At 38.6% G+C, this 24,304-nt stretch overlaps 1 protein-coding gene across 6 annotated transcripts in view; it reads left to right on the top strand.

The window, feature by feature from the left end:
• kif21b (kinesin family member 21B) overlaps nucleotides 1-14,348 on the top strand; it is a 61,612-nt gene extending 47,264 nt beyond the window's left edge. For 4 of the 6 annotated variants that reach the window (XM_020703543.2, XM_020703542.2, XM_020703541.2 and 1 more), the window contains 3 exons: nucleotides 7,548-7,747; nucleotides 7,989-8,126; nucleotides 10,005-14,348. In XM_020703543.2, coding sequence (XP_020559202.1) covers nucleotides 7,548-7,747; nucleotides 7,989-8,088 — 300 coding nt within the window. In that variant the 3' untranslated portion in view covers nucleotides 8,089-8,126; nucleotides 10,005-14,348. The remainder of the gene's footprint in view (nucleotides 1-7,547; nucleotides 7,748-7,988; nucleotides 8,127-10,004) is intronic. The other 2 variants (XM_020703545.2, XM_011475544.3) reach the window with 1 other exon arrangement.
• Nucleotides 14,349-24,304: the final 9,956 nt, after the last annotated feature.

The raw sequence follows: 24,304 nt of genomic DNA, 5'->3' as shown, positions 1-24,304 counted from the left end.
TGAGAGTTTTGTGTTTTTACTGTGCTCCTATAGCTGATTTAGAACAGTTGTTAAACTGAGATCATTTTCAGATTGTCAGTTTCAACTATTTATCACATTAAGTTACACACAGTTGATTTAGCATTAAATAGAAGAGTTAAAAACTGATATTTAGTTCCTGATTATCTTTTAAATGAATAACCACAACTGCACTGTTTTCTATTTAAATGTAATTTTTTAAATAAGATATTCAATTTCCATTTCAGTTCCGAAATGAACATCTACTTTAGGCTCATCTGTGATTTATTTTGGGGTGTGTACTCATATAGGTTGGCTGTGTGCTTTAACGTCCCTGTTTGACTCGGAGTTCATTTTCCATCCTTTCAAACAGAACTGCAACAGCGAAGCACTTCATACAGAATAATGAGGACATTTGATTGACACAACATGAACTGCTGTGAGCTTGCAGAAATTTTCCAGCTCGACTGATGTCAGTGATGCTTCGCTTCCTCTGAAATGTTCGAAGAGGCGGAAATTTTGCAGTTTTTACTTTCAAATTCATGTTCAAGTCGAAGATGTATTGTGTTTCTCCTCAGCTGTGCGGTATTTGTGAACAGCTCACCAGTTCAGCTTATTTAGTGTTTCAATTCTGTTGTTTGTGTTACAGTGAAATTAGACGCCTGTTCTGTTCCTTCAATATCTTTTCTACTTGGTGTGTTCACTCCAGAGGGGCTGACCATGTCCAACCTAACAGTTTGTCAGTGGCTTTCTAACGCGAGAGCCCACTAAGCCCAGCCACACAGCTGCAGTCGCAGGAAGAGAAAGTTATTGTGTGTGCATGGGCTGAATCCTCTGCTGTCTCTTGTGTATCCTCTGTGCCTGCATATGTTAATAATGCATAATATTACAGCTTGTGGGCGGATGTGGCTCACTCATTTGCATACACAGTACTTTCTCAAGTTGTTTTCCATAACTCCTGTTTAGCCTCTGTTCATCTGAACAGACATAACCAGAACATCAGGCGTTATTATTATTATTTCTTTAAGTGAGGATCAAAAAAAACCTCAGTCTTCAACGGCAGAAAGTGACCTCAGCCTCATTTAGCCAAAACAGTCCGTTTTACAGCCTCTTGAACTTGGTCGTCTCTTTCTAATTATGTAATAAGATCAAATTGTGGCTTGGGGTGCCATAGACAATATTACAGTAGAGTCTGGAAGTCAGCTTTCTCCAGAATTACTGTAGGGGAGCTGCTCCACACTGACCACTACAATAAAACACACACTCCAAAAGGTTAGGCCTGGAGGGATGTCTTAAGCAATATGGTAACAATTACAGTGCACTTGACTTTGGTGAACAACATCTAGATTATGAATGTCCTAATTTTGCCTCCGAAAGCAATTGTGTGTTTTACCGGCTCACCGCCCTTATGTAACCGTTGTTTCACTCTATGAGGTGCTGCAAAGCAATAATGTATTTTTACCCTCTAGTGTGAAGTTGTTGCAGATAGTGTGGTAGATGTTCTGTAAATGTCTCAGCTACACTGTGTTTTCATAAATATATACATTTTTATCTTTCCTGGCTGAAAGTGCAGCCCATAAATGACAAAAGCATCTTCCTCCTGCAGTCATGCTCTACACATGTCTTGTTCTTTTAGTTTTTGTGAATCTCTAATAAAACCCAAAGTACTCTTTGGGTTTTTAACACATTTGAAACATTTTCAAAATATATCGTTCTTAAGTTGAAACAAGTTTCAAATTCAGAAAATAACAAGTTCTGCTGTTTTGTACAATGTATAATTCATCATGACATTTAATCTTTACTTATTTCTGCATTAAGATCTGAACTGTAGATTTTTACACAATGATCAAATATTTCTTGGTAGTGTCAAAGACTCCAGCTTTTTATAAATGCTTTTTATTTATTTTTTAATCAGAGGCCACACAACCTCTCTGCATTAGGAGGGATCTCTTTGAAAGGTTAGGAGTCACAAAAAAAGCCTATATTAAAGCTTGTTTGAAAATTCACTGAAAACAGATGCAGTTCTTTAAGTGTCCACTTGGAGGACAGTGGCTGATTCAAGTTGAATTCATGTAATGTGAACAAACGTCACTACAAACTGACTTCAAAACCTTTTTTTTCCCTCTGACGTTTAATTTCCAAGGTACTGGCAGACATTCCTCTTATAGTTTTTCTTTTCTCGCCTTGAAATTTCACACAGAGGAGGCCTTTTGATTGACAGGTGAATGTCAAACCCTTACGGGGTGTGTCTTACACATTTTGATTTTAGTTTGTGCCGTTTATGGCAGTGATATAAATGACTGCAAACTAGTAGGTTTCATGACCTCACCTTCACTTCACCTCTCCTTCTGTCATTTGGGGAAAGTGCAGATCTGTTGCGCAACAGACCTGACTTTACTCAGATCAGTTAACCATATTACTTTTTTTTCTGCAAGTGCATTTAAAAGTGACTCATTATTAACCTAGAAGCCAAGTTACAGGAATCTCACAAAACAAAACATTATATGAGAACTGGATAGAGTGAGTGTGACGTCACCCATAGAAAATGACTTACCGGTACTTGCGCCTCTAACTAAATTAAGTCAGTTAAGTCGTCATTATTTTTGCAAAACGGACGTTTCCATGTTGGAGCCAGATGTTGTCAGTAAGCAGGGATTGGTCCAAAGTCGGCCTGAGTCAATATTTCTATGGCAACCGCTCTCGCCCATCAGTAGTGAGCTTGTTGGAATGCCACACCCCTACCACTTGAAGGCGACCTCACGAAATCTGACCACATACTTTTGTTGAGGCACCTGATTGATCAGATTATAACTTGAACTACTGAAAAGCCAGAATGTTTTTTCTGATAAAAATGACTGAGTAATAGCTTTGTATTTCTCAATAGAAATCAATGGGATTCAGACATACCTCTGGTTTGTCAGAAGATTCATAACCCCTGTTGTTAAAGTAAAATATGTCCAACACAAGAGGCCTTCAGCTCTCATCTGCCTGCCCAGCTGTTGGACAGGACAAGTTAAAAAAACAAAAAAAAAAAAGAAATCTATGGGATTTTGGCTTCTTGGAACTGATGAAGTCGTGTCATGAGCATGAATACTTTAATAATGTTACTTGCAGTACAAATCCTTAATGAGGGAAACCCACGTGAATCGTAACCATCATAAGAATTTGATCTGTTCAGCTAGCTTTGGTTGGCCTGATTCACTTTATTAAGTGTGAAATCTTCAATCTTTAAGTCACCAAACAAAAATTCAGTTGAAAGTAGATTTAAGTGTTGTCTTTGACTATTTGAAAACAGTGTTTATGCAGAGGTAGAATTACACATGTTTTAAGGTTGGAACCCACACACACTTTATCCACTTTTCTCAGACAGACATGAACATTTTCACACTTTTCTCTCTTGTTTAAACTCTCAAAGTTCAGACCTTCATAGAAAAATAAATCCAGTTTTATAAAAAGAAAGAAGAAGCATCTGCATGAGATGAAAGTGTTATGTAGATCTGGAGATCTGAATGTATCTGTAAAGGAGGCAGGGCACAAGCGGGATTGATTGACAAGGTCAACAGCCAATCAGAATGCAGGAAATAGTGAGCTGTTTAAAAAAACATGCAATATTACACACAGATCACAATATTCATTTGTTCTGTTTACATTATTATTATTTATTTTTATTTGAAGGGGTACCATCTGTACTTTGGGCTTACTTTCGGAAAAAAAATAACTCTGAGCTGTAAAGCAAAGACAAAACGGTCCAACCCGATTGATGTGAGCAACAGTGACTGTGTTACAGTGCTGGTTGTGATGGCAATCTGTACTTTTCTGGGGGCAGCATTATTGCAGACATGTACAAGGAGGCATGAAAACACACACAACTCCCTGGGATGTCTCTGCATTTTCTAACAACATTGTGACGAAATGAGGAGCGAAACCTGCAGTGCTGCGTGTCTTTAGCAGCCATGGCAGCAATATAAAGTGGCTTTACTCTATAATCTCATGTGTATTACTGCATCTCACTGTAATTATGGGGCTTGTTGCATCACTCTTTGGTAAAAACTTGGCTCAAAAGATTAGATATATAGTCTTATATTCTTGTCTTCAGTTTTCTTTTTGAACAAGTTAGAAGGAATATTTTCATAATGCAAACAAAAACATACTTATATTTTGCATTTTGTTCAAAAATACATTTAGCTCTGGGATAAGATGCAGTTTGTTCACCATCTTCATTATTCTTTCTTTAAGAACTGCAGGCCTTTGATGCAGACATTTGTAAAAGATTGAAACAATAGTTCAAACTTGTATTTCTCTTTGAGCACCCTGGAAATATGAGTAAGTCAGGGATTTTTACTCTTTTTCAGACCAACCTTATGTTAAGATTAAGCTGTTGGATAAATGTCCTGACATTTTACTTTTGTTATTTATTTTATTTGTTGTTTTCCTTTCCCCCCAAACAGCACTTCCCTTTTAAACAAAGCAGATATTTTCTAGCTTGATGTGAAAAGATATTTGCTGGATGTCGATTGTTTCTCTTTTTCAGCCGACCTTTAGGATACTACAGATGTGTTCACTGTTCTTTCGGAGGAGCGGTGGCTTTTTCATGTCCTCCACCATGCACACCATGGTGATGAATGCGAACATTTCCCAGTGTACTAGAAACCTTTGGTGTTCCTCCTATTTTAGCTTTTTTTCTATCACTCGCTTTGCTTTAAATAAATATTTATCGCTCTGTTTTGAATAACTTTGGTTTCATTTCACATGTGAAAATGCTTTTATTTTGAGAGTCAGTGTTGCTTCCTCTTTTTTTAAGATCACTTTTTCTGAGCAGATTTTGAAAGATGGTTGTTCGATACATAATTAGGACCACGCTAATGATTTAAATTGATTGATGTTGCTTGACTCTAACAATCTAAATCTTTTATTTTTTTGCATCTATTTATCTAAGTAACTACTGATTACTTTTGTTTTACATTTTAAGAGACTTTCAAGAGAGAAAAAAAATCTTACATGTACATTTTGAAACAATAGACATGAAGGACTTAATTATGAAATGTCAGCAGAACTAAAGAGAAAAAAAACAATTTGTTCTTTTTCACAGAAAACTTGAAGCCCTGAAGATGGTTGTCAGCTGATTGGTCATTTCTTATAAGTAGGGATGGGCTGATAGATTTTTTTTCCGGTCGATAACCGATATTTCGCCTGCAACTGTGGCCGATATTTGTCGATACCAATACTTAAGTGTCTACAGTAACACAAAGTTTAGATTTCCTTTTTGTTTCTTTATTATAAATGGACAACTTTTCTGTACTGGAGTCACAGAAAAGTACTTGACTTTTTAAACACACAGCAAAGGATCTAATAGGAACAAGTGTCACTTTCAAACTTTCATATAAATATATTTGTAAGCATTCAGAACATTTATTCAATATTGGATATAACTGTGAACCATAAGCTCCCCATTGCTAGAGATATATTTGGAACAAAATGTATCCCTATGAAAAATTTAATTGACCTGAAAACAGCCAATTACTGACAATGACTGTGAACATAAGCTTCCCAATCTATTAGGAACAAGTATACATTTTAAAAATAAAGTGTTTCTGAAAAGATTCAGAAGAGTATCGGTAGATTTTTTAAATATCCGACCGATACCAATAAACTGAAATTTCACAAATATCGGCCGATACCGATGCTGGCTCCGACATATCGCCCCATTCCTACTTATAAGTACAGGGACCTAGGATTCTTCGCACCCATTTCCCGCAGTCTGTGAACTTATGCACCATTTAAAGACCCACTCAGATGAAAATCCCGTTTTTAGTATTAATACCATTTTCAGTTTCTCATGATGGAGGACATATGAAGAAAATGCGTAAAGTTGCATATCTGAGCATTTCTTCCTTCAATAGAGAGCTGACGAAAAGATGCTCCTTGAAAAAGAGCGTATTTGATAGAAAATATGCTGGGTGGGGCCACAAGCTCCCTGCTCCACTCCATTCTGATGCATCCACTTGTAGATGACTAGATCCATGCCGTAGTTTTACTCGTCTGAGCTAAAATCTGACTCAAAACTGTACGGCTGGATAGCTCCAATACTGCTGACCATTTTTGTTGCACCTGTAATGTAAAGTGGGGGGTATGAGCTAGTGGGAGACTTTGTAAACAGAGAGCTCTCAGTGTTCCAATGATCACGCCCAATTTGTTTGATTTTGCCTAAAAACTACATACTCATAATTAAAAGACCACTGGGAACGCTTTTACAATAAAAAAAAAGATTAACAGAGAGGGACTTTAAACAAATGCAGCAGTATATTTACAGAATCAAATGGATTACATTTATGCTATGAAATTCCAAACAGGACGTTAAGTTTGGAAGAATCAAAACACTTTCAAAGTAGAGGTCATTAGCATCTTGAGCTGTTTTAAAATTGTGCTATCTTAGATGACCCCACCCTTACATTGAGGTGTTCTTCCTACCATGACAAAGGTGGATAAAGGAGGAAAGATGTTATGTAATCCATGGACACCAGTGAGGTTCACAAATCATTGAAGAAAAAAGGTTCAGCGCACTGTCTAGACCTGCAGTCTTCATGAATGCCTTAAATGAGTAGTAGGTCAATATCTTTGGATAAATAAGATTGTTTTCTGCGTTATAGTATCAGGAAATACTTAATTTACCCTGAGAATTGAGGGATTAACTTTTTTAAAGTATTTCATACATAAAAATGGTAACTTTGGATAGTTATATTGAATGAACACAAGTCCTAAAGATGCAGGAAATAGGCGTTTTTAAAACAGTAAAGGATTTTTTTTTCTGTGCACGTATGCTACAGCTCAATCAAAGAGGTTGTTCCTCCCAGTTGACTCAAACCAATGGAATAATAGAACAACATAAAACCAAAGCTGGAGGAGTCATAAAAGTTTGATGAAGCTCAACATAAAAATTTGAATTGGTCTCTGCATGTTTGCTCTGGATTCAAATATTGGTATTTAAATGTTATAAAGGTTTCAATTAATGTTTCTACCAGAAGCATAAAGAAAAAAGTAATAAATCATCTCAAAAAATCCTTTAGGCAACATTTGGAGTGTAGTTTTACCCAAAGGAACGATAAACTAAATTGTTACATGAAAAATTAATGTTTTTTTCTTTAAAATGGACTAAAAGGCTATTTTATAGCCTGGTTTTGTGACTGGCAACCAGCAGTACTTTACAGTTCACAATTCCATTTGAATTCATTGTAAAGTACAAAGTGCACAGACATACAGTCCAAGAATAACTACAGCATTGAACCTAAAAACAGTCTCCAAGCACGTCTCAGCCGCGCTTGTACTTTTATGTTGCCAGGCAACGCTGTAGTGCACTACATTCGTTCAAGGACTCCGCTGGCACACTGATGGTAATTTACATCCGCCAAAAATAAAACACTGAACATGTGAGTTTTGTCGGCCGCTGTTTAAAGAACACAGAAACCCAGGAGACGCACGTGGCGGCGGATTCTTGTGTCATGCATGGATTTGCGTGATTTGAATCTAAATGCATCTCTGCCTCCACTTTGCAGCAAATCCCAAATGCCCACAAGGACTGGGTGTGCGCTCTGGCGTATGTGCCCGGACGGCCCATGCTGCTGAGCGGCTGCCGTGGCGGCATGCTGAAAGTCTGGAACGTAGACAACTTCACACCGATAGGGGAGGTCAGAGGTCATGACAGCCCTATTAATGCCATATGCACCAACTCCAGACAGATCTTCACTGCCTCTAGGTAAGTTGCAGAGAAGAGTGACAGGTGGACATTACACCTTGCTGTTGTGCTTATGCTCCTCTTAATCTTTCTTTTTCACTAAAAACCATGACTTTTATCTATCAATACTTCTGTTTTTCTCCCGTTCTCCTATACCAGCATTTCTATGATGGAACTTTTCCTATTGACTGGGCTCTCAAACTATCACCCCTGCCTTTCTCTTCCTTTTCTGCCCCCTGCCTCCCTGTCCCACTGACCCCAGCGACTGCAGGGTGAAGCTTTGGAGCTATGTGCCAGGCTTGACCCCATGTCTTCCTCGTCGGGTCTTGGCCATCAAAGGCCGAGCCACCAGCCTCCCATGATTGCCTATTCTCTGCCCACCGCCCCCACCTCTCCTCTGGTACTGTCTTCACCATCTTTCCCCTCCATTTCTACAGCTCTTTGGATTTTTTTACATTATTCATACTTATAATACTTTTTACTTACTTTCTTTTTCCCATCCCTTTAAAAATGTTTTTATTTCTCTACCTCCCTCTGCCAATGCTTTAGCGCTGTAATCAGATTATGCATCTTTTTTTGTTCATGTCATCTTATCTGGCTTTAATTCTCTCATCACTGACTCTGTAAGGGCCAACAGCTTTTCCTCTAACTTTGTTGTTCTGCTCTAAATAACAATCTTGTGCTCATGTGTCCAAACCAAACATTTTGGTGCATTTTTCTGCTTCAGAGAAGTAAACAACACTCTGTCCTAAAGTTTAGGACTGAGCGTCGCTGTTTCCAAACATAATTTGGCTTCGGGCTGTCACTTTATATTTAGGTTTGGAAACTAGTAGGAGAAATAATAAACATTTTGAAATAGTGGGCTGTAATTGATGTATGTGGCTTAAATTTTAAAATGGCTACATTAGTAAAGTACAGTTCAAAGTTTGATCAATTCTAGAATTGATCATACCAGCAAAAACATGATTAGCCCAGCATGAAGTAGCCCTTTCTAAAGAAAAATTGGACAGATTCATGTGTCTCGTTAGTCTGAATTTACGGATTCGTAAAAACACGGTAAAAGAAAATTGAACATTTTAAAAGTTTTACTTTTTCTTGAGGCTCTCAGCCTGCCTCTATCAATCGCAAACAAACAGTTGGAAGCAGGAAAAACATATTTAAGTGAAAGGAAGAAAATAAAATAAAAAAACTGACTTATGAGATCCACTGAGAATATTAGGATTAAAAAAACATTTCAAACATGTTTAAACACCAGATTGATTAAAAAAAAGTTAGGCTAAATTTAATGTAACAGGAAGGTTCAGTGAATTCCTGGACCACATTGCTTGATGTAAGACGTGGTTCATATAATTTGATCGAGTTCATTTTTTGCAGTTTTGCAGATTATGAGTTTAATAATCATCTTAACATCTTGTAACTAAAGATGCATTCAGTTATTTTGTAACTGTTTTTATCACTGTGCAATATGAAGTCCAGAGTTAAACTGTGATGATGAGTGTCTGCACGTTCCAGTTCACATGTCATCATTTTTCATGAGCAGCAGCAAGTTTGACTTGATACCGGTGTGGACTCCATGTGGTGGCCTTTGCCACGATCTGTGTTCTTCCCTCTTATGGACAGAACTTCCTGGCACAGCCTGCTGGAAGACATTTCTGTTCTGAAGGAGGGATCAGTGCAGCATCTACTGTGCTGGGTTTTTTGCGGTCTATTATTGGGAAGAAAAAGCTCAATCTGAAGGCGAAGCCCTCAGTTTACTGGTCAATCTGCTTTGTAGCCTGGCCTAAGAAAAAAAATTCTCCTCAGAGGGTCTGAGGTTTCCTCCAGTGCCACTGCTCCTCCACATCGAGAGTTAAAGCATTTGTCCAGAACAACCGTTGTGCATGTCCAACTGCAAGGAAGCCCTGTGGCAAACCCTGAACATGCTTATAAGTAAACAGAATTTAAATTGAACCAGACAGATTGTGTATCTGGCCTGGCCTGGAGTTCTCCTGGAGGAGCTGTAGCAGTAGCTGAGGAGAGGAACGTTTAAACATCTTTACTTGGACTGCTGCTCCTGGAAACTGAACTGAGATTAGTCTCATGTACTTTATTGGTGCTGTCAAGATGATTCTTTTTTTTATAAACTTGCAATCATATTTTGATCACATGTTACCGTTCTTGTGACTTTAATCGTGTGCATATTTATGTTGTGTGTGATATTGAATTCTCTCAATTCCTCCCTCACTCGTTCCCTTCTTTCTTTCTTTGTTAACATCCCGTCTCTTTTTTTCCTCTCCAGCGACAAGACGGTGAAAATCTGGCTGTCAAAGGTGTGGAGGAAGAGGTGAGAAACAAAGTGACTGTGGATCAGCCGTCTTGCTTCAGCTTCCTCCTCAGATCTGTGACCCGCTCACTTTAAGCAACGAGATTCTTACTCTGAAGTTGCAGTTTCCACAGCAGTTGGGGTTTTGAATATATACTCAAGAATCATCTGCGTCTTTCTACAAAAAGAAGAAGAAAAAAAAAAACCTTTCAGACTTTTTGTACTGCCATTTGTTAAAAGTGCCATTGAGGTGTGGTGCTGCTCAGAAAAGACAAACTGCATCAGTCTGCCGGTGCGTCCTCCAGGCGAAACCCCTCCCCTCACATGAAAACAACCCCCCCCACACACAGCCTGGTATTAAATAAAAGTGTCCTTCTGTTCTTTCACTGAGGTTTAGGACAGTGAGAGCTGAATCTGTTGGACTTATGTTCCTGCTTTACAAGGCTTGTGGCTGTTCTGCAGCTGCATTGTCATCTTATGTTTTAAATTCCATCAATCATGGAGCTGTTTTTATTGTTATTAGGCTGTTTTTTTCAATTAATTTATTGTTTTCTCTACCTCACTTAGTTGGACTTGGAGGTAGGAGCGCACATTTCTACGGGTGTCTGAGTTTGAATACTCTGTGCTTTATGCATTGACGTGACTATTTAATGCCAGGCTCTTCATCCCGGTTATGATACGTCCTCTGTAACTGACCGCCATCGGACTGTCTGGCTGCTGACCTTACAAGCATGCTTCTACGCTCACCGTATCTCAACTAAAGTTGGTCCTGACCAACACCGACATACGACCACAGCAGCGCTCGCTCAGTTGTGAAGGTTGGCTGTGCGTTGAGGCTAAAGTGCCACTTCGTTATCTCCTTGCCCTGTAGCTCATGGCTCCCACCTGCTATTTATACTTCAGGGAAATGGTAAGAAGAACCCCAGCAGTTTTCATTTTTACTCTGACCAACCTTATAGACTGGACCTGACTTCTGCACCTCTTTAGAAACCTGTTTTTGTCAGAGACCTTCTTTATAGTCAGATTACTTGGGTGAAAGTAGGTCATCGCAGAGAAGAGTTCTTTTCTTCATTAAAAATTCCAAATTTTCTTCCACCCACTGCTGCATTTCACAGGCAGCAATAAAACTTCCAGTCCCCACGTACTGATGTACAAAATGTGTTTATCCGTGTGTGTAACGTGCGCACATCGTGCACATGCCACCAACACACAAACACAAGATGTTTCGCTTATCCATCTTGCCTGATAGGTCTTGGCATGTCTAACTGTGTTGATTTTCTGTTTTTTAAATGAAACAAATTCACAAACACACCTACAGGCAACAGCAAGTCCTAAAAGTCACTTCAATTATCCTTTTTGTAGTCTGACTCATGAAGGCTCTGAGAAGGGCTTCACAGCACTTCATGAACGCTGGCTTTTTTCATGGAATGCTCTGAAATAAGGAGCTGTATTTTTAATCTCCTCGTTGTTGCGCTTGATTAAAACCCCAACGTTCACACTTCATTTTTTCATCTCAGCAATGTCACTTCTTCTTTGGCAACCCCCCCCCCCCCCCCCCCCACTTTGGCTCATTTTGTGCACTTTTTTCTCAAAAAAGACCCAGAGAGGATCAGTCTGTAGTTAATCAAGTGACCCATGGATCTTTAAACAGCATTTAAAATAGGTGTTAATTAAAAAGAAAAAGTTCAAAAAGCTTTCTTTAAACTATGCCCTGATAAATGTTTGCTGCTGTTTCATGTTTCCAACATGTGTGAGGCAATTTTGGTGTTTAGTGTTGTTTTGGGTGGGTCAAAGGGTTACTGAACATGTGAATTTAGCGTTAATCTGATCACACTTTTTGTAGTAATGTATTTTTTAAATGAGAAACTCAGGTAATGGATGAAGGATATTTTTGTTTTTTTTGGTCACACTGAGTCAGAACTTGACTTTGTGAATTTAGCTAGCTTTCTGAATTAACCAAATCAAAGGCCTTGCTTAAGTGAAATAGGTTTTTCAACATTATTTTTTTACATTTTGACACAAAAAAGGTACCATAAGTATTGTAACCGCTTTTTTTCATTTGACGTTTGACTCCCTTTACTTCCTGTTAATAGACTGTGCTTTTGTGAATGAAGATGTTTCCAGCTGAAAGGCCTTGAAACTCTTGAAACATGCACTGATTTTTTATCATAATAACCTGTTAATAATATATATTGTATCATTTGTTTGTATCAGTTTGCCTCTAAAACTGGAACGTGTGGCACAAAGTGTGGTCAGCAGGGGACATATGCTTGAGTTCACCAGGCCCTTCACTGAATTTGCGGGTGCCAATTAGTCAAGTTGTCCTGCTCAGCAGCTTACTGCCTTTTTTCATGGTAACATTACATTGACATGCTTCCTCTTTGTTTTTTCCTTAGACTTGTACTCATGATTAGAGAATATTTGGTAGCTTTAGGCGCTTCCATGTGCCCTGTGCTTTTACATTTATCCACTAACAGGTTGTTTGACAAAGCCATTTGTCTCTGTATTGCCAAAAGATGTTGCTAAAATATTCAAAAAGTGTTCTTCCCAAGATTTTCCTACCTGGAGGAGTTATTGAGGACATTTAAACAGCAGAAATGACTTAAGCATCTGGCAAAAGCAGTTCCGCGTTTGGGTTCTGTACTTCCGCCCATGTCGGCATCGCTCCTGTACTTAATGGTTTGTAAATAGTTCTCATACCTTTTCCAATTATTGCTGAAGAGATGCAGTTGAGGTTCGCTGACTCTGCTGAGCTCGCTTAGCTTTCCACGCACTTTGAAAAGGAAACCTTTTCTGTGAACACTCTCCATGCTGCTGTTTTATGAATAAGAACCGAGCCATGTTTTAGAGTTAGTTTACAGAAAAACCATTTATGACCCCAGAAAAGGCTGAAATGACAGACCTTGTGATCTGTTGTAGCTTCTCAGTAGGGATAGAAGTCTGTAATGTGAGTATTTCCTGACACTTCATGTAGGGTAATAGTTTAGAAGGAAAAAAAAGGCAATTTCATGCTTTTTATAGCTTGTTTTTTTTAATAGAAACTGGGGATGTTCACCTGGACAAAGCTGCATGCAATCTGTTGTAGATACTCCTGAGAGATCTTCTTCATGACCCTAACCGTCTAAAGATCTGCAACGTTTTTTTTTACTCCACGCCGCAAAAAGACAGTTTTGCTCCCCTTAATAAACTGTGGGAATTTCATAAACATTGTGTCCAATCACCGTTCAAGCTAATCCTCGTTTATTCTGGTTCGTATGGCGGAACAGTTTATCTCCTTGTGTTTTCTCATAATGCAAATTACTTAAATGGTGGATAAAATATAAGCAACAGAATAGTGGGAAACCTCCTGTAGGTGTTTTTCTTTTGTGTAATTATGGAAATATACCTACTTTTTTCAAAGAAAAATAGAAATAGTCACCAGAGCTCACAGCAAAGCAGACAAATAAACATTGTTTGTCATTGTATGTTATTAACCTTTCCAGCAATGATTCACAGAAACTTTTTTTCTCTCGACTAGAAAAGCATATTTGCTATTTGTGAAAAAACAAATTTGTTTCAAATAACTATTAGAACGCCGTAGGTCCTAATGGGTGCATGCACCAATTTTCACTGATGAACCATTTCCAGTATAACACCACAGAACATATGGAGTCAAGTTGCCCATCAGATTGTGCATTACCAGCTTTAGTGCTTCATCCACAACCATGTCAGCGTTACACCTCAGCTAACAAGCCTGACTGCCTTAACAAACTGAATGTGTGTTCAGGACATTGATAATCATCCACCAAAGATCCTGAATCCATATCAGACCCACTCTGAGGATGGTAAATCGTTCTTCAGTTGTGCTGGAAGCTGTTCTGCGATTGCTTGCTTCATCATTAAAGGCAGAAAAGACCGACCAGGCCTCAGGCTGCTGATGGGATGCTATTGCATTTAGACACAATCTTGAAGGCTCCTGATGCAGAGGGCACTTTGCAGCCCTGCTGTTTTGACAGTAAACATCCGTCCCACTTAACCACACATCTCCTCTGTTGCTGCTCCAGTGGATTTTAGTCCAGGTGTGTGATGTGCTGTTACCTCAATCTGTGACATTGTCTGTGAAAAATCTTCTCTTGGGTCACAAATGCAGGGTCAAAAGTCATTTGTGCCTTTTGTTGCGCAGACTACTCCCTCCTGAGTGTAAATGTGTGTACAGTTTTTTTTATAGATAAGACATTGTGCATGAACCTAAGCCATGTAATGTTTTACATGTAAATATTGTAAAAAGATATTTAATAAAAGATCAGTTCTTCCCTCAGCAAAATAAATGAGTCCAAAACAAAAAACATTTTGTCTCCTTTTGTGATTTTATTTTTCTCATCTTTGAAGTTCCCTCTTTAAACACAAATAAAAAAGAACATTTTTGTGTTTTCTCAGCGTTTAAAATCAACATTTAAAAACCTTTTTTTGTTTCTCCTCTGCAATGGTTTTCCTATTTTATCTATACTTTTTAGAACCGATCATCCAAGATAAATCGTCATGGAAACTGATGATAATTATGTCCATTTTTATCACAAAGAAGAAGAGTCTCTGATCAAAAGACAATTATGAGGTATCATGTCTTCAGCATGAGAGTAAGGAATAAAATAGGTAGCTTACTAATAAAATTGTCCTAACTTGTTTTAACAATCCGTGTGTGTCTATATACAGTGGTGGACAAAATTGTTGGTACCCCTCAGTTAAAGAAAGAAAGTCCACAAGGCTCACTGAAATTACTTGAAATGTTTAAAAGTAACAATAAATTAAAATGAATTGAAAATTAAATAATCAAAATCAGTCATTACTTTTGAGTTTTTGATTAACAGAATTATTTAAAAAAACAAACTAATGAAATAGGGCTGGACAAAAATGATGGTACCTCCATAAAAGATAACTATTTGTCCAGGGGGGTCATGATGAACTCAGGTATGTCCTTTAATTGACATGACAGCTGTTTTCAAACCCACAATCAGTCAGTCTGCCTATTAAAAGGGAGACAAATAGTCACGTTGCTGTTTGGTGAAAAGGTGTGTACCACACAGAACATGGACAACAGAAAGCCAAGGAGAGAATTGTCCCAGGACATTAGAAACAAAATTATAGACAAACATCGTAAAGGTAAAGGCTATAAGACCATCTCTAAGCAGCTTGAAGTTCCTCTGACGACAGTGGCACATATGATTCAGAAGTTTAAGACCCACGGGACAGTAGCCAACCTCCCTGGAGGTGGCCGGAAGAGGAAAATTGATGACAAATTGAGGAGACGGATAGTTGGAACTGAATCCAAAGAGCCCAGAACAACCTCCAAAGACATTAAAGGTGAACTCCTAGATCAAGGTACATCAGTGTCAGATCGCACCATTCATGGTTGTTTGAGCCAGAGTGGACTTCATGGGAGACGACCGAGGAGGACACCACTGTTGAAAGGAAATCATCAAAAAGCCAGAATGGAATTGGCAAAAATGCATGTTGACAAGCCACAAAGATGAGACCAAACTGGAGCTTTTTGGTAAGGCACATCACCTCTATGTTGGTAGACTCAAAAATGAAGCATCCAACCAAAAGAACACTGTCCCTACTGTGAAACATGGAGGAGGCTCAGTTCTGTTTTGGGGCTGCTTTGCTGAATCTGCCACAGGGTGTCTTGAAGTTGTACAAGGTAAAATGAAATCTCAAGATTATCAAGGCATCCTGAGACAACTGGAGCAGTTTGCTCATGAGGAGGGGGCCAAAATACCTGTGGACAGGTGCAGAAGGCTCATTGACAAATACAGAAACCGTTTCATTGCAGTCATTGCCTCAAAAGCTTGTGCAACAAAATATTAAGTTATGGGTACCATCATTTTTGTCCAGCCCTATTTCATTAGTTTTTTTTTTTAAATAATACTGTTAATCAACAACTCAAAAGTAATGGCTGATTTTGATTATTTAATTTTCAATAAATTTTAATTTATTGTTACTTTTGAACAACTCAAGTAATTTCAGTGAGCATTGTGGACTTTCTTTCTTTAACTGAGGGGTACCAACAATTTTGTCCACCACTGTGTATATATATATATATATAAATATATATATATATATTATATGTTTATTTTATTTATCTGTTTTTTTCATGGCTAAATATTGACAAAATACCACCTTTCAACAGATTTTTGTTAATTAGCTATTTTCTTTTCCCCAAGTCTGATTTTAAATACTGTTATACTGAAATAGACTCAATTATCCTGATAAATGTAAAAATTCTTTTTTATTATAAAATAAATAAATAAATAAATGTAATAATTCGAAAGGTCTGGTCACTGATTCATTGGTGTTCATCTGTATCTTCTTGTTTCGGAAATGTCATTTTTTCTAAAAGATGATTTAATTTCATCTTAATCTAAAATAGTGCTATCATACTGTACAGCGACCTTAAGTGTTTTTAGCACAACTATATATGAGAATTTCTTTTTTAATTTGTTTTAAATTTTTCTTATGAAGTAAAACAGCGGTTCAAACATTTTTAAAGACAGATTTTAATTGGCTGATCAATGTTTATCCTCATATTGTGGTCAACTGGACTCCTTTGCTTTTCCTCTAGTGGAGCCAGTTAGGTTAATATTTCAGGCAACTCTGGTATTATGTGGTACAAGCACCAAATTTGGGATGGTTGTATTCAATGATCCCCTCTTTTAGAAAAGCATGTTAGCCCAGAAGAAATACAAAATCGATTTGTAAAGATGGCGGCCATACACTCAATTGATACAAAAATATTCAATGTCTATTTGTCTCGTCAATATATTCATATTGTGTACATATTTTAAAATCTTGGATTTTTCATGTCTAACTTGTGTTTCTGAAAGAGGAGAGGTACATCTATGCCCAATTTGGTGCTTGTACCACAAAATGCACGATTATCTTAATGACCGGCTCCACTGCTCTGATTAATTTCATATCTTTATCAGATTTCCTTTGCTTAACATCAGTTTGTTCATCTTTCAGGTAATAAATTAAGCCAAATGTCTACTCAACAGTGTCAACTGCTTTTGGTTTTTGTCTGCTTAAAATAAACTTTTGAACTCCTCTTCTGAGTTCATCAGTTTTTCCATTAAGAGTTTGTTTCCTCTGCAAAAACATGAAATGCAAGATGATTTTTTTCCTTTTCATCGAGATGTATATATTTCAGCTTCAGGAGTTGAGATTCTCACCCAAAGCTCATAAATCTTCATTTCTTTGCAAAGCCTGATCATTAACTTGTCGGGTGGTGCCTGTCTCAGCTACAACGGAAGATGCAAGCACTGTGATGTATGACGGCCATTAATGCCTTGGAGGAGGCAAAAACCAAGTTAGGGTGCCAGTCGTAAACAAACATCCGTACACAAACTGTGTCACTTCCCAGCTGTCTGTGTTCTAGCTGCACTTTTCTAACAACCAGCTGCTGAAATTTTGTCTGAATGTTTCTGTCTCTTTCCTCAAACTTGACTCCAGTCTGTTCTGGCTTGCAGATCCATCACTCCGTCATGCAATATTGATCAAACTAACTTAAAAAGTCTGTGTGAAACACAGAAATGTGTCCTTAGAGCTTTGAAAAAAAACGACATCTTTTTCTTTCTCGCTGTTGGTTTCACTATAAAGAAATAATTTTAAAAGTTGTTGAATGTTTGTTAGGAATGATGTTCAATCCGAACTTTCATTCCGTTAGTCTTGATTTTCAATTGCTCGCTGCTTTAAGCTCATTTACTAATTATAGCATCCCCCCAGGTGCAAAGAAATTACCATTACAGCAGCTTTCCAGCTTTCACATTTTACTTAGTGGAAAACCTGCCAATTACTTTCCCTTCAAATAAGAAGTCAGCGAGCATCACCCCTTCATTAGGTCCCTTTAGAGCTGAAAAGGAATAATTAGACCAAAGAGCTGATTGACAATCTGAGCCATTAGTAACACAAGACCACATGTTACTGATAAAAAAATAAATTTTAATGGCTTGGAAAAAAAAAAAACTGGTAAAAACACAACAAATCCAAGGAAACTAAGTGGAAACTGGGGTCTTTGAAAAGGTCAGAATAATACCACTTTACCAAAACATAATCAGCATCAAAGACAACTAAATAAAAGACTCAATCTCAATGTCACAACAGGGAACATTTAAATCAGTAAAAAAAATGATGATCTCTGATCTCACCTTGGTAGCGCTTGGTCAAAAACAGTTTTTACCACCTGAGGAATGTGGCTAAACTGAAGACAATGTTAACCAGATCTGACCTTGAGTTGATCATCCATGCTTTTATCTCCTCTCGTTTAGACTATTGTAATTCTCTTCTTACTTGTTTTAACAAAAAGTCTGTTAAACGTCTCCAACTGGTCCAGAATTCTGCTGCAAGGCTTTTAACTGGAACCAATAAGCGCACTCATACCACCCTTCTGCTTTTATCTCTACATTGACTTCCTGTTAAATTTAGAATAGATTTTAAGATTTTGATTTTAGTTTTGAGAGCCCTGCAGTCTCACCAGCGTGTCCTGGGTCTTCCCCTAGTCCTCCGCCCAGTTAGACATGCATGGAACACCTCCCCCAGGAGGCACCCATACCAGATGCGCGAGTCACCTCAACTGGTTTTACTCGATGTGGGTAGCAGCAGTTCTACTCTGAGCTCTCTCCAGGTGGGTGAGCTTCTCACGCTATCTCTAAGCGAGCGCTCAGCCACCCCACAGAGGAAGATCATTTCGTACGCTTGTATTCGGGACCCAGACCCACTACCCAGAACTCATCACCATAGGTGAGTATTGGAACAAAGATCGACCAATAAATTGAGAGCTTTGCTTTCCGGCCCAGCTCTCTCTTCACCACCACGGACCGGTACAGCGACCGCATAACAACAAACATCACTCCAATCCCTCCGTCAATCTCACGCTCCGATTGTCCCTCATTCGTTAACAAGACGCCATTATACTTGAACTCCTCCACCTGGGGCAGGGGCACTCCACCCACCCAGTCAGGACAAACTACCTTTCTCCAGTCAAGAACCATGGTGGTGCTGACCCTTATCCCAGCTGCCGGATCACACTCAGCTGCAAACCGCTCCAATGCTTGTTGGTGTTCACTCCGCCCAATTCAGCAACTATCTGTCTTATCTTTTGGTCTAGTTTTGGAGACCAGACTGTCAAAGAGGGCTGCTGATGCTCACAGTCGTACACACAGTCACTGCTGCCAGATTAAATTTAAGATTGAATATATCAAGAATGGTTGAGCCACCTCTGGAGTCTGTCCACTAATATAAATTTAGACAAAAAGAAAAGGGGGGAGTAAAAAAGTGGCCCCATGCTCTGCCGTGGATAAGACCACTTAGGACAAGCATGCTATTTAACCAAAAACAAGAGAGCAATTTAAACTGTAACCTTGATGTTTGCCGTTCAGATAGATTATAGTCAAATGCAAAAATATATATGTTTTTCAACAAAAACATTTTTACTGAATGTAAAAACAGAAATGTTAGTTTTGTTCTTGCTAGCACTCTGCACATTCTCTGTCTGAAAAGTAAAAGACGTTTATCCAGAAAACGTTCCCTGAAGCAGGTACATCAACATGTACTCCCTTTCACACCTCTGTTTTGTTTGTGCTGATTGCAATCATTTACTTATGACTTTTGCAATTAATGCCACAAGAAGATTATTAATGTTTGAGACAGTAATTATCCTTGATTGGTAAATACAAACCTTGTCTGTAAAAAAAAAAAATGGGGGGCACTGATAATCAGCAGCTTCAGAGAAATGGGTTGTGGGGAGGAAAAGGGTTGGAGTTTAACAGAGGAAGAATCTCAAAAGAAAGGGGCTGATATTAATAAGGATTGCTATATTTGCCTTTTCATGTTCTTGCAATGGTGGCTTGAAAAGGTGATCATTGATCTTGTGGTTGTAATCAAAATGATGAATATTTCCCAGGAAAAGGAAAACCCCTGATGAGAATCATGGAAAAACCTAATTTACAGTAAGTGATACTTTAGGTTGTTTTATTTCTGGATCCAAAAGAACAACACTGTTGCTTAGTGATATAGCGGCAAAGAGGATTTGTATTGCTAAGAAAAGTAATGAGCCTATACTCAGAAAGTGTTTTCTAGATACACAGGGAGCATCCACAAAACCGCTGAGCAAAGCCTCATATCAGCCAAACAGCACAGCTTAATCCCATTATGCACTCTTTGAATGTGGGTTTACACACACACCACACTCCACACACTCTGTGTGCTGCTGGACTGAACAGCATCTATCGTTCATGAACACAGGCGGATACGTTAAAATGAAGATTCATTTTTGTATCCAAGTACAACTGCATTTTAGGGGGTATTCAGACGTTCAGCCTGTATTCAGACGGCATACCAGACATTTTTGATTCGAAGCAAAGCTTGTTAACATAACCATCTGACCTAAAGATCTCTTCGGTTATTGGGCAGGAATTCCCAGGGCAACAATGCTTTGTCAACTTGGGATACTTTGCGGTCAGATTCTGTTAAAATACTAAATAAATTGTATTAATAAAAATAAACTGAATCCTTAATTATTTTTTAACAATAGGACCCTGGAGGGCACAACATAAAGAATAAATAATCTGCTTTAGGGCAAATGGCATAGTTGCAAACTAATAATTTCAGCATTTTTAAGACCAATTTTTTTCTCAGGAAGGCGTCGTTTTTGTGGATCAATTTTACACTTGTTTAGATGTAAAGATTCAGTGTTTTACAAATGAGATCCTGAAATTGTCATTGGGCAACCAAAATGTTTCAAATACTTAATTCCTAAAACGTTTGCTTGTACAATTCTTCAGCTTGTAATCTGTTTATAATTAACAGCTCAGTGGCCAAGTGGTGTAGTGTCTGCACTTAAACTGGAAGGTTATGCGTTTAAATCCACTGCCAGGTCACACCAACGACTCTAAAGCTACCGACACACAGGGCATGTGAAATGTGTTTGAGAATGCATTAAACATGGGTTCTTGAACACGCATTTAGCCCGTGGCATTCACACTGGACAAGCAGGAAGGGGCTTCTTCAATGGCTGCACGTTTTGTATGTAGAGCCTGAAAACGGTCATAGAAACTTGCTTAGCTATGTGTGAACACGTTCAGTTTAGAACAAGGAAGCCTGAAACGTACATTTACCCACATGGAGTTTACACTGGATCGCATGATGCAGAGGGCGGTGTGGATGCAGCTTAAAAACGGGACCGAATGGCTTACTGCTTTACACTCAGCATCAAGATTAGATTTGGGCGGTTAAATCACCAAATAGTTCCCGAGCATGGCTGTGTCTGCAGCTCACCGCTCCTCCAGGGGAGGGGTCAAATGCAGAGAACAATTTTTGCAGCTCAACTTATATGGAACTGTGTTTTGATTTATTGAGGTTGGGTGTTTAGTAAAAGTTGCTGGACTTTATCATTTCTATCTATTATTTCTTTGTTGTGATGTCCTGTCATGCATTTTAATTTCTGCTCCGATGGTGATCTTTGCTGAAATGAGTTCCAGCTCTTAGTTGCCAGTTTCGACTGTTTTGATTTGACTTTTGTCAGCGGATCAGGTTGAGCTCTTTGTAAAAATCCTCCCCACCATTATAAATACGTCAGTTTCCTGTTTGCCCCCACCCAACATTTTAATCTTTCAACACACGGCTGGTAATTTCCACCTGTGGAGGATTTAGAAAGGCCGGATGATTGCTCAGGGATATTTTAACACTGTTGGAAAAGCTGATGTTCTCAGTGAAAATCTTCAGAGGCGTGGGGCGAACAAACAGACCCCCCCACTTTGCTCAGAGCAGCTTAGATGTAATCCAGACACAACAGAAGCTGATGCTAGAGGAGGCTTCGTGTTAAGTTTAGAAAAACAAAAAGCCCCTAAATCTGCTGAATATGTCGCCATTCAGGCTGTAGATACATTTACAATTTCTATATATTTAACGCCTTATTAATGATTCTTCTTCCTCTTTCGGCTTCTCCCATCAGGGGTCGCCACAGCGAACAAGTCGCATGGTAAACTTGGCAATGTTTTACGCCGGATGCCCTTCCTGACGCAACCTTCTCAAACCGGGCTTGGAACCGGCACAGGGGTAGAGAAGGGAACAGGGAGCAGCCCGGAGTCGAACCCTGGTTTCACAGACGGAAGGCGCCGCTAACCAGCACGAGCTAAACCGGCTCCCTTAACGCCATATTAATGATTAATAGTTGGAAAAAAACCAAAAACACCAAATATTTTGCTCAAATCACATAAATTAGTTTTAAAATAGCAATTTCAACGAATATGACCATCAAATCAATTTATATTATTAAAAATCTGTTCCTATCATCAAATTTTTTTACTTAAGACGATGCATTTTTAAAGATCCACTCCATTGAAAATGGTGCTTTTTGAGTTTTTAACACGTCCTTGCATTTTTCTGATGATGGAGGACATATTTAAAGAAAAATAAGATTAAATAAAAGAGAAACAAATGTCATGGTGCCTCTGTCAGCTCTCCTCCCCCTCCCCGCTCTACTTGGTTCCTGATTCGACTCAGCTTTGACCATTCACCTCATCACCTGCCAGCCTTCAAATGGAGTTCCAGTTCCAGTATTCATCGCCAGTCCGTTGCCCCTGATGGTGCTTAGTCTGGTCGCCGAGTTATTTTTTTCATGTCTCTATGCTCTCGCCTAACTTCGTCTTATACCGTGTCACCAGGACATACTACCCAAAAGTGGTCACCTGAGTCTCCCGACTTCCTGAGCAGAAGGACCTCACGGATTCATCTTGTCACGCCACGTGCCATTGTTGAACCTCCAGTCACGCCACGCGCCATCATCCAGCTTCCTGCTCTGCCACAGCTCCAAGCCAAGCGTCTGGGTCTGTCTCGCTTAGCTTGCCATGACAACAAAATTAAATTTGGCTAAAAAGACTAGCATAATTATTACTGGGAATTATAACTGGGACCACTTTAAAAATAGATCAAAAGATCATTTGAGTGGGTTTTTAAATAGCTGCAGTTAAACAGTATGTGTAATTAAACAATCTTTATTTATTAAAATGTTTAAATAAATGTTTTTTTCTGCCCCGAGAGGAGTCCAAAGACACCACCAGGTCCTGTTTAAAAAAAATATATATATATATATGGCCGATGTTACTGCTCATAGATTTGTAACCCACTGTAAAAGTTGAGATGTCTGTTGATCTGAATCCTTCAGAGGAAAAACATCAGCTGTTGTTTTAGTGACTCAGTTTCTGCCTTTCTGTTTCAAAAAGGCTTCAAAAACACCTCAACACAATTGCAGGTCTGTCGTTCCTCACTGAGGACTAATCTGTAGTAGAAAATTCCAATGTCAGCTCCGACTGTTCAATAGAGAGTAGACTGCAATCTCAACCAAGCAGACATGCTTTCACTGTATGAATTCATGACAGTGCATTTACAAAAATATGCACATTCCAGCCCTTCTGTCTAAAAGAAAAGGGAACATGACAGCATGTTTTATACAATGACAGCTAAAAATAAAAATTTGGACGTCTGAGTTGGAGAATGGTGCAGAAGCCTCCACACCTGTCATGCATAGAGTTGGTTAGCCGATCATTTGGGCTCATCTTGCTGCCACAGGATGTGAACACCTTGCTATCATTGACTGACCATGAGCTCCTCGTTATCCCAACGATTTCTTCAGGCAGACACAATGCTGTGTGTCTGATGAGCCAAAGCTTGGAGCAAATTGGCTTGAGTGACACAATGGCAATCTCAACACAAAATCAAATCTGTGGACTGGCTATGCGTTAATAAATGCCGGCAAACGTCATAGAAAAAGTCATAATTGCTTTCAGTTGATCCTGCTCACTTTAGTTTGGTTAAATTCCTTTTATAAACTTTGAATTTTGGTTTGGTCTTTGTGATTGAGCCAGAATGCCTGCTGTTGGTCATAGTTGTCATAGTATTGTTCTGATTTTGGCGATGTTTAGGATGTATACTGTTGGGAACTGATTTCCCCTGAAGTATTTTTAAACTCAATCTATGATATGTTAATTATATTTCATGTAATTTCATGTTAATAATGCACACTTTTTTAAATGTTAGTTTATTTACAGTCTATTGGTAGCTGGCCACGGTCAGCAGGAGACAGAGGATGAAAATTAGCCAAGGCTATAATGCTACGTATTTACTGTGTCTCTCTTTTTTAGAGCAATTCAGACTGTTTTTGTATGCATTGTCCCTTTATTAAATAAATACAAATACAAATTCTGCTTTTAAAAATTCAGTTATTAATAATAATTAGTACTGTTTAT

The sequence above is a fragment of the Oryzias latipes genome, chromosome 5, assembly GCF_002234675.1.
Source record: "Oryzias latipes chromosome 5, ASM223467v1".
Lineage (NCBI taxonomy): Eukaryota > Metazoa > Chordata > Actinopteri > Beloniformes > Adrianichthyidae > Oryzias > Oryzias latipes.
This window is presented reverse-complemented; position numbering and strand designations above follow the sequence as displayed.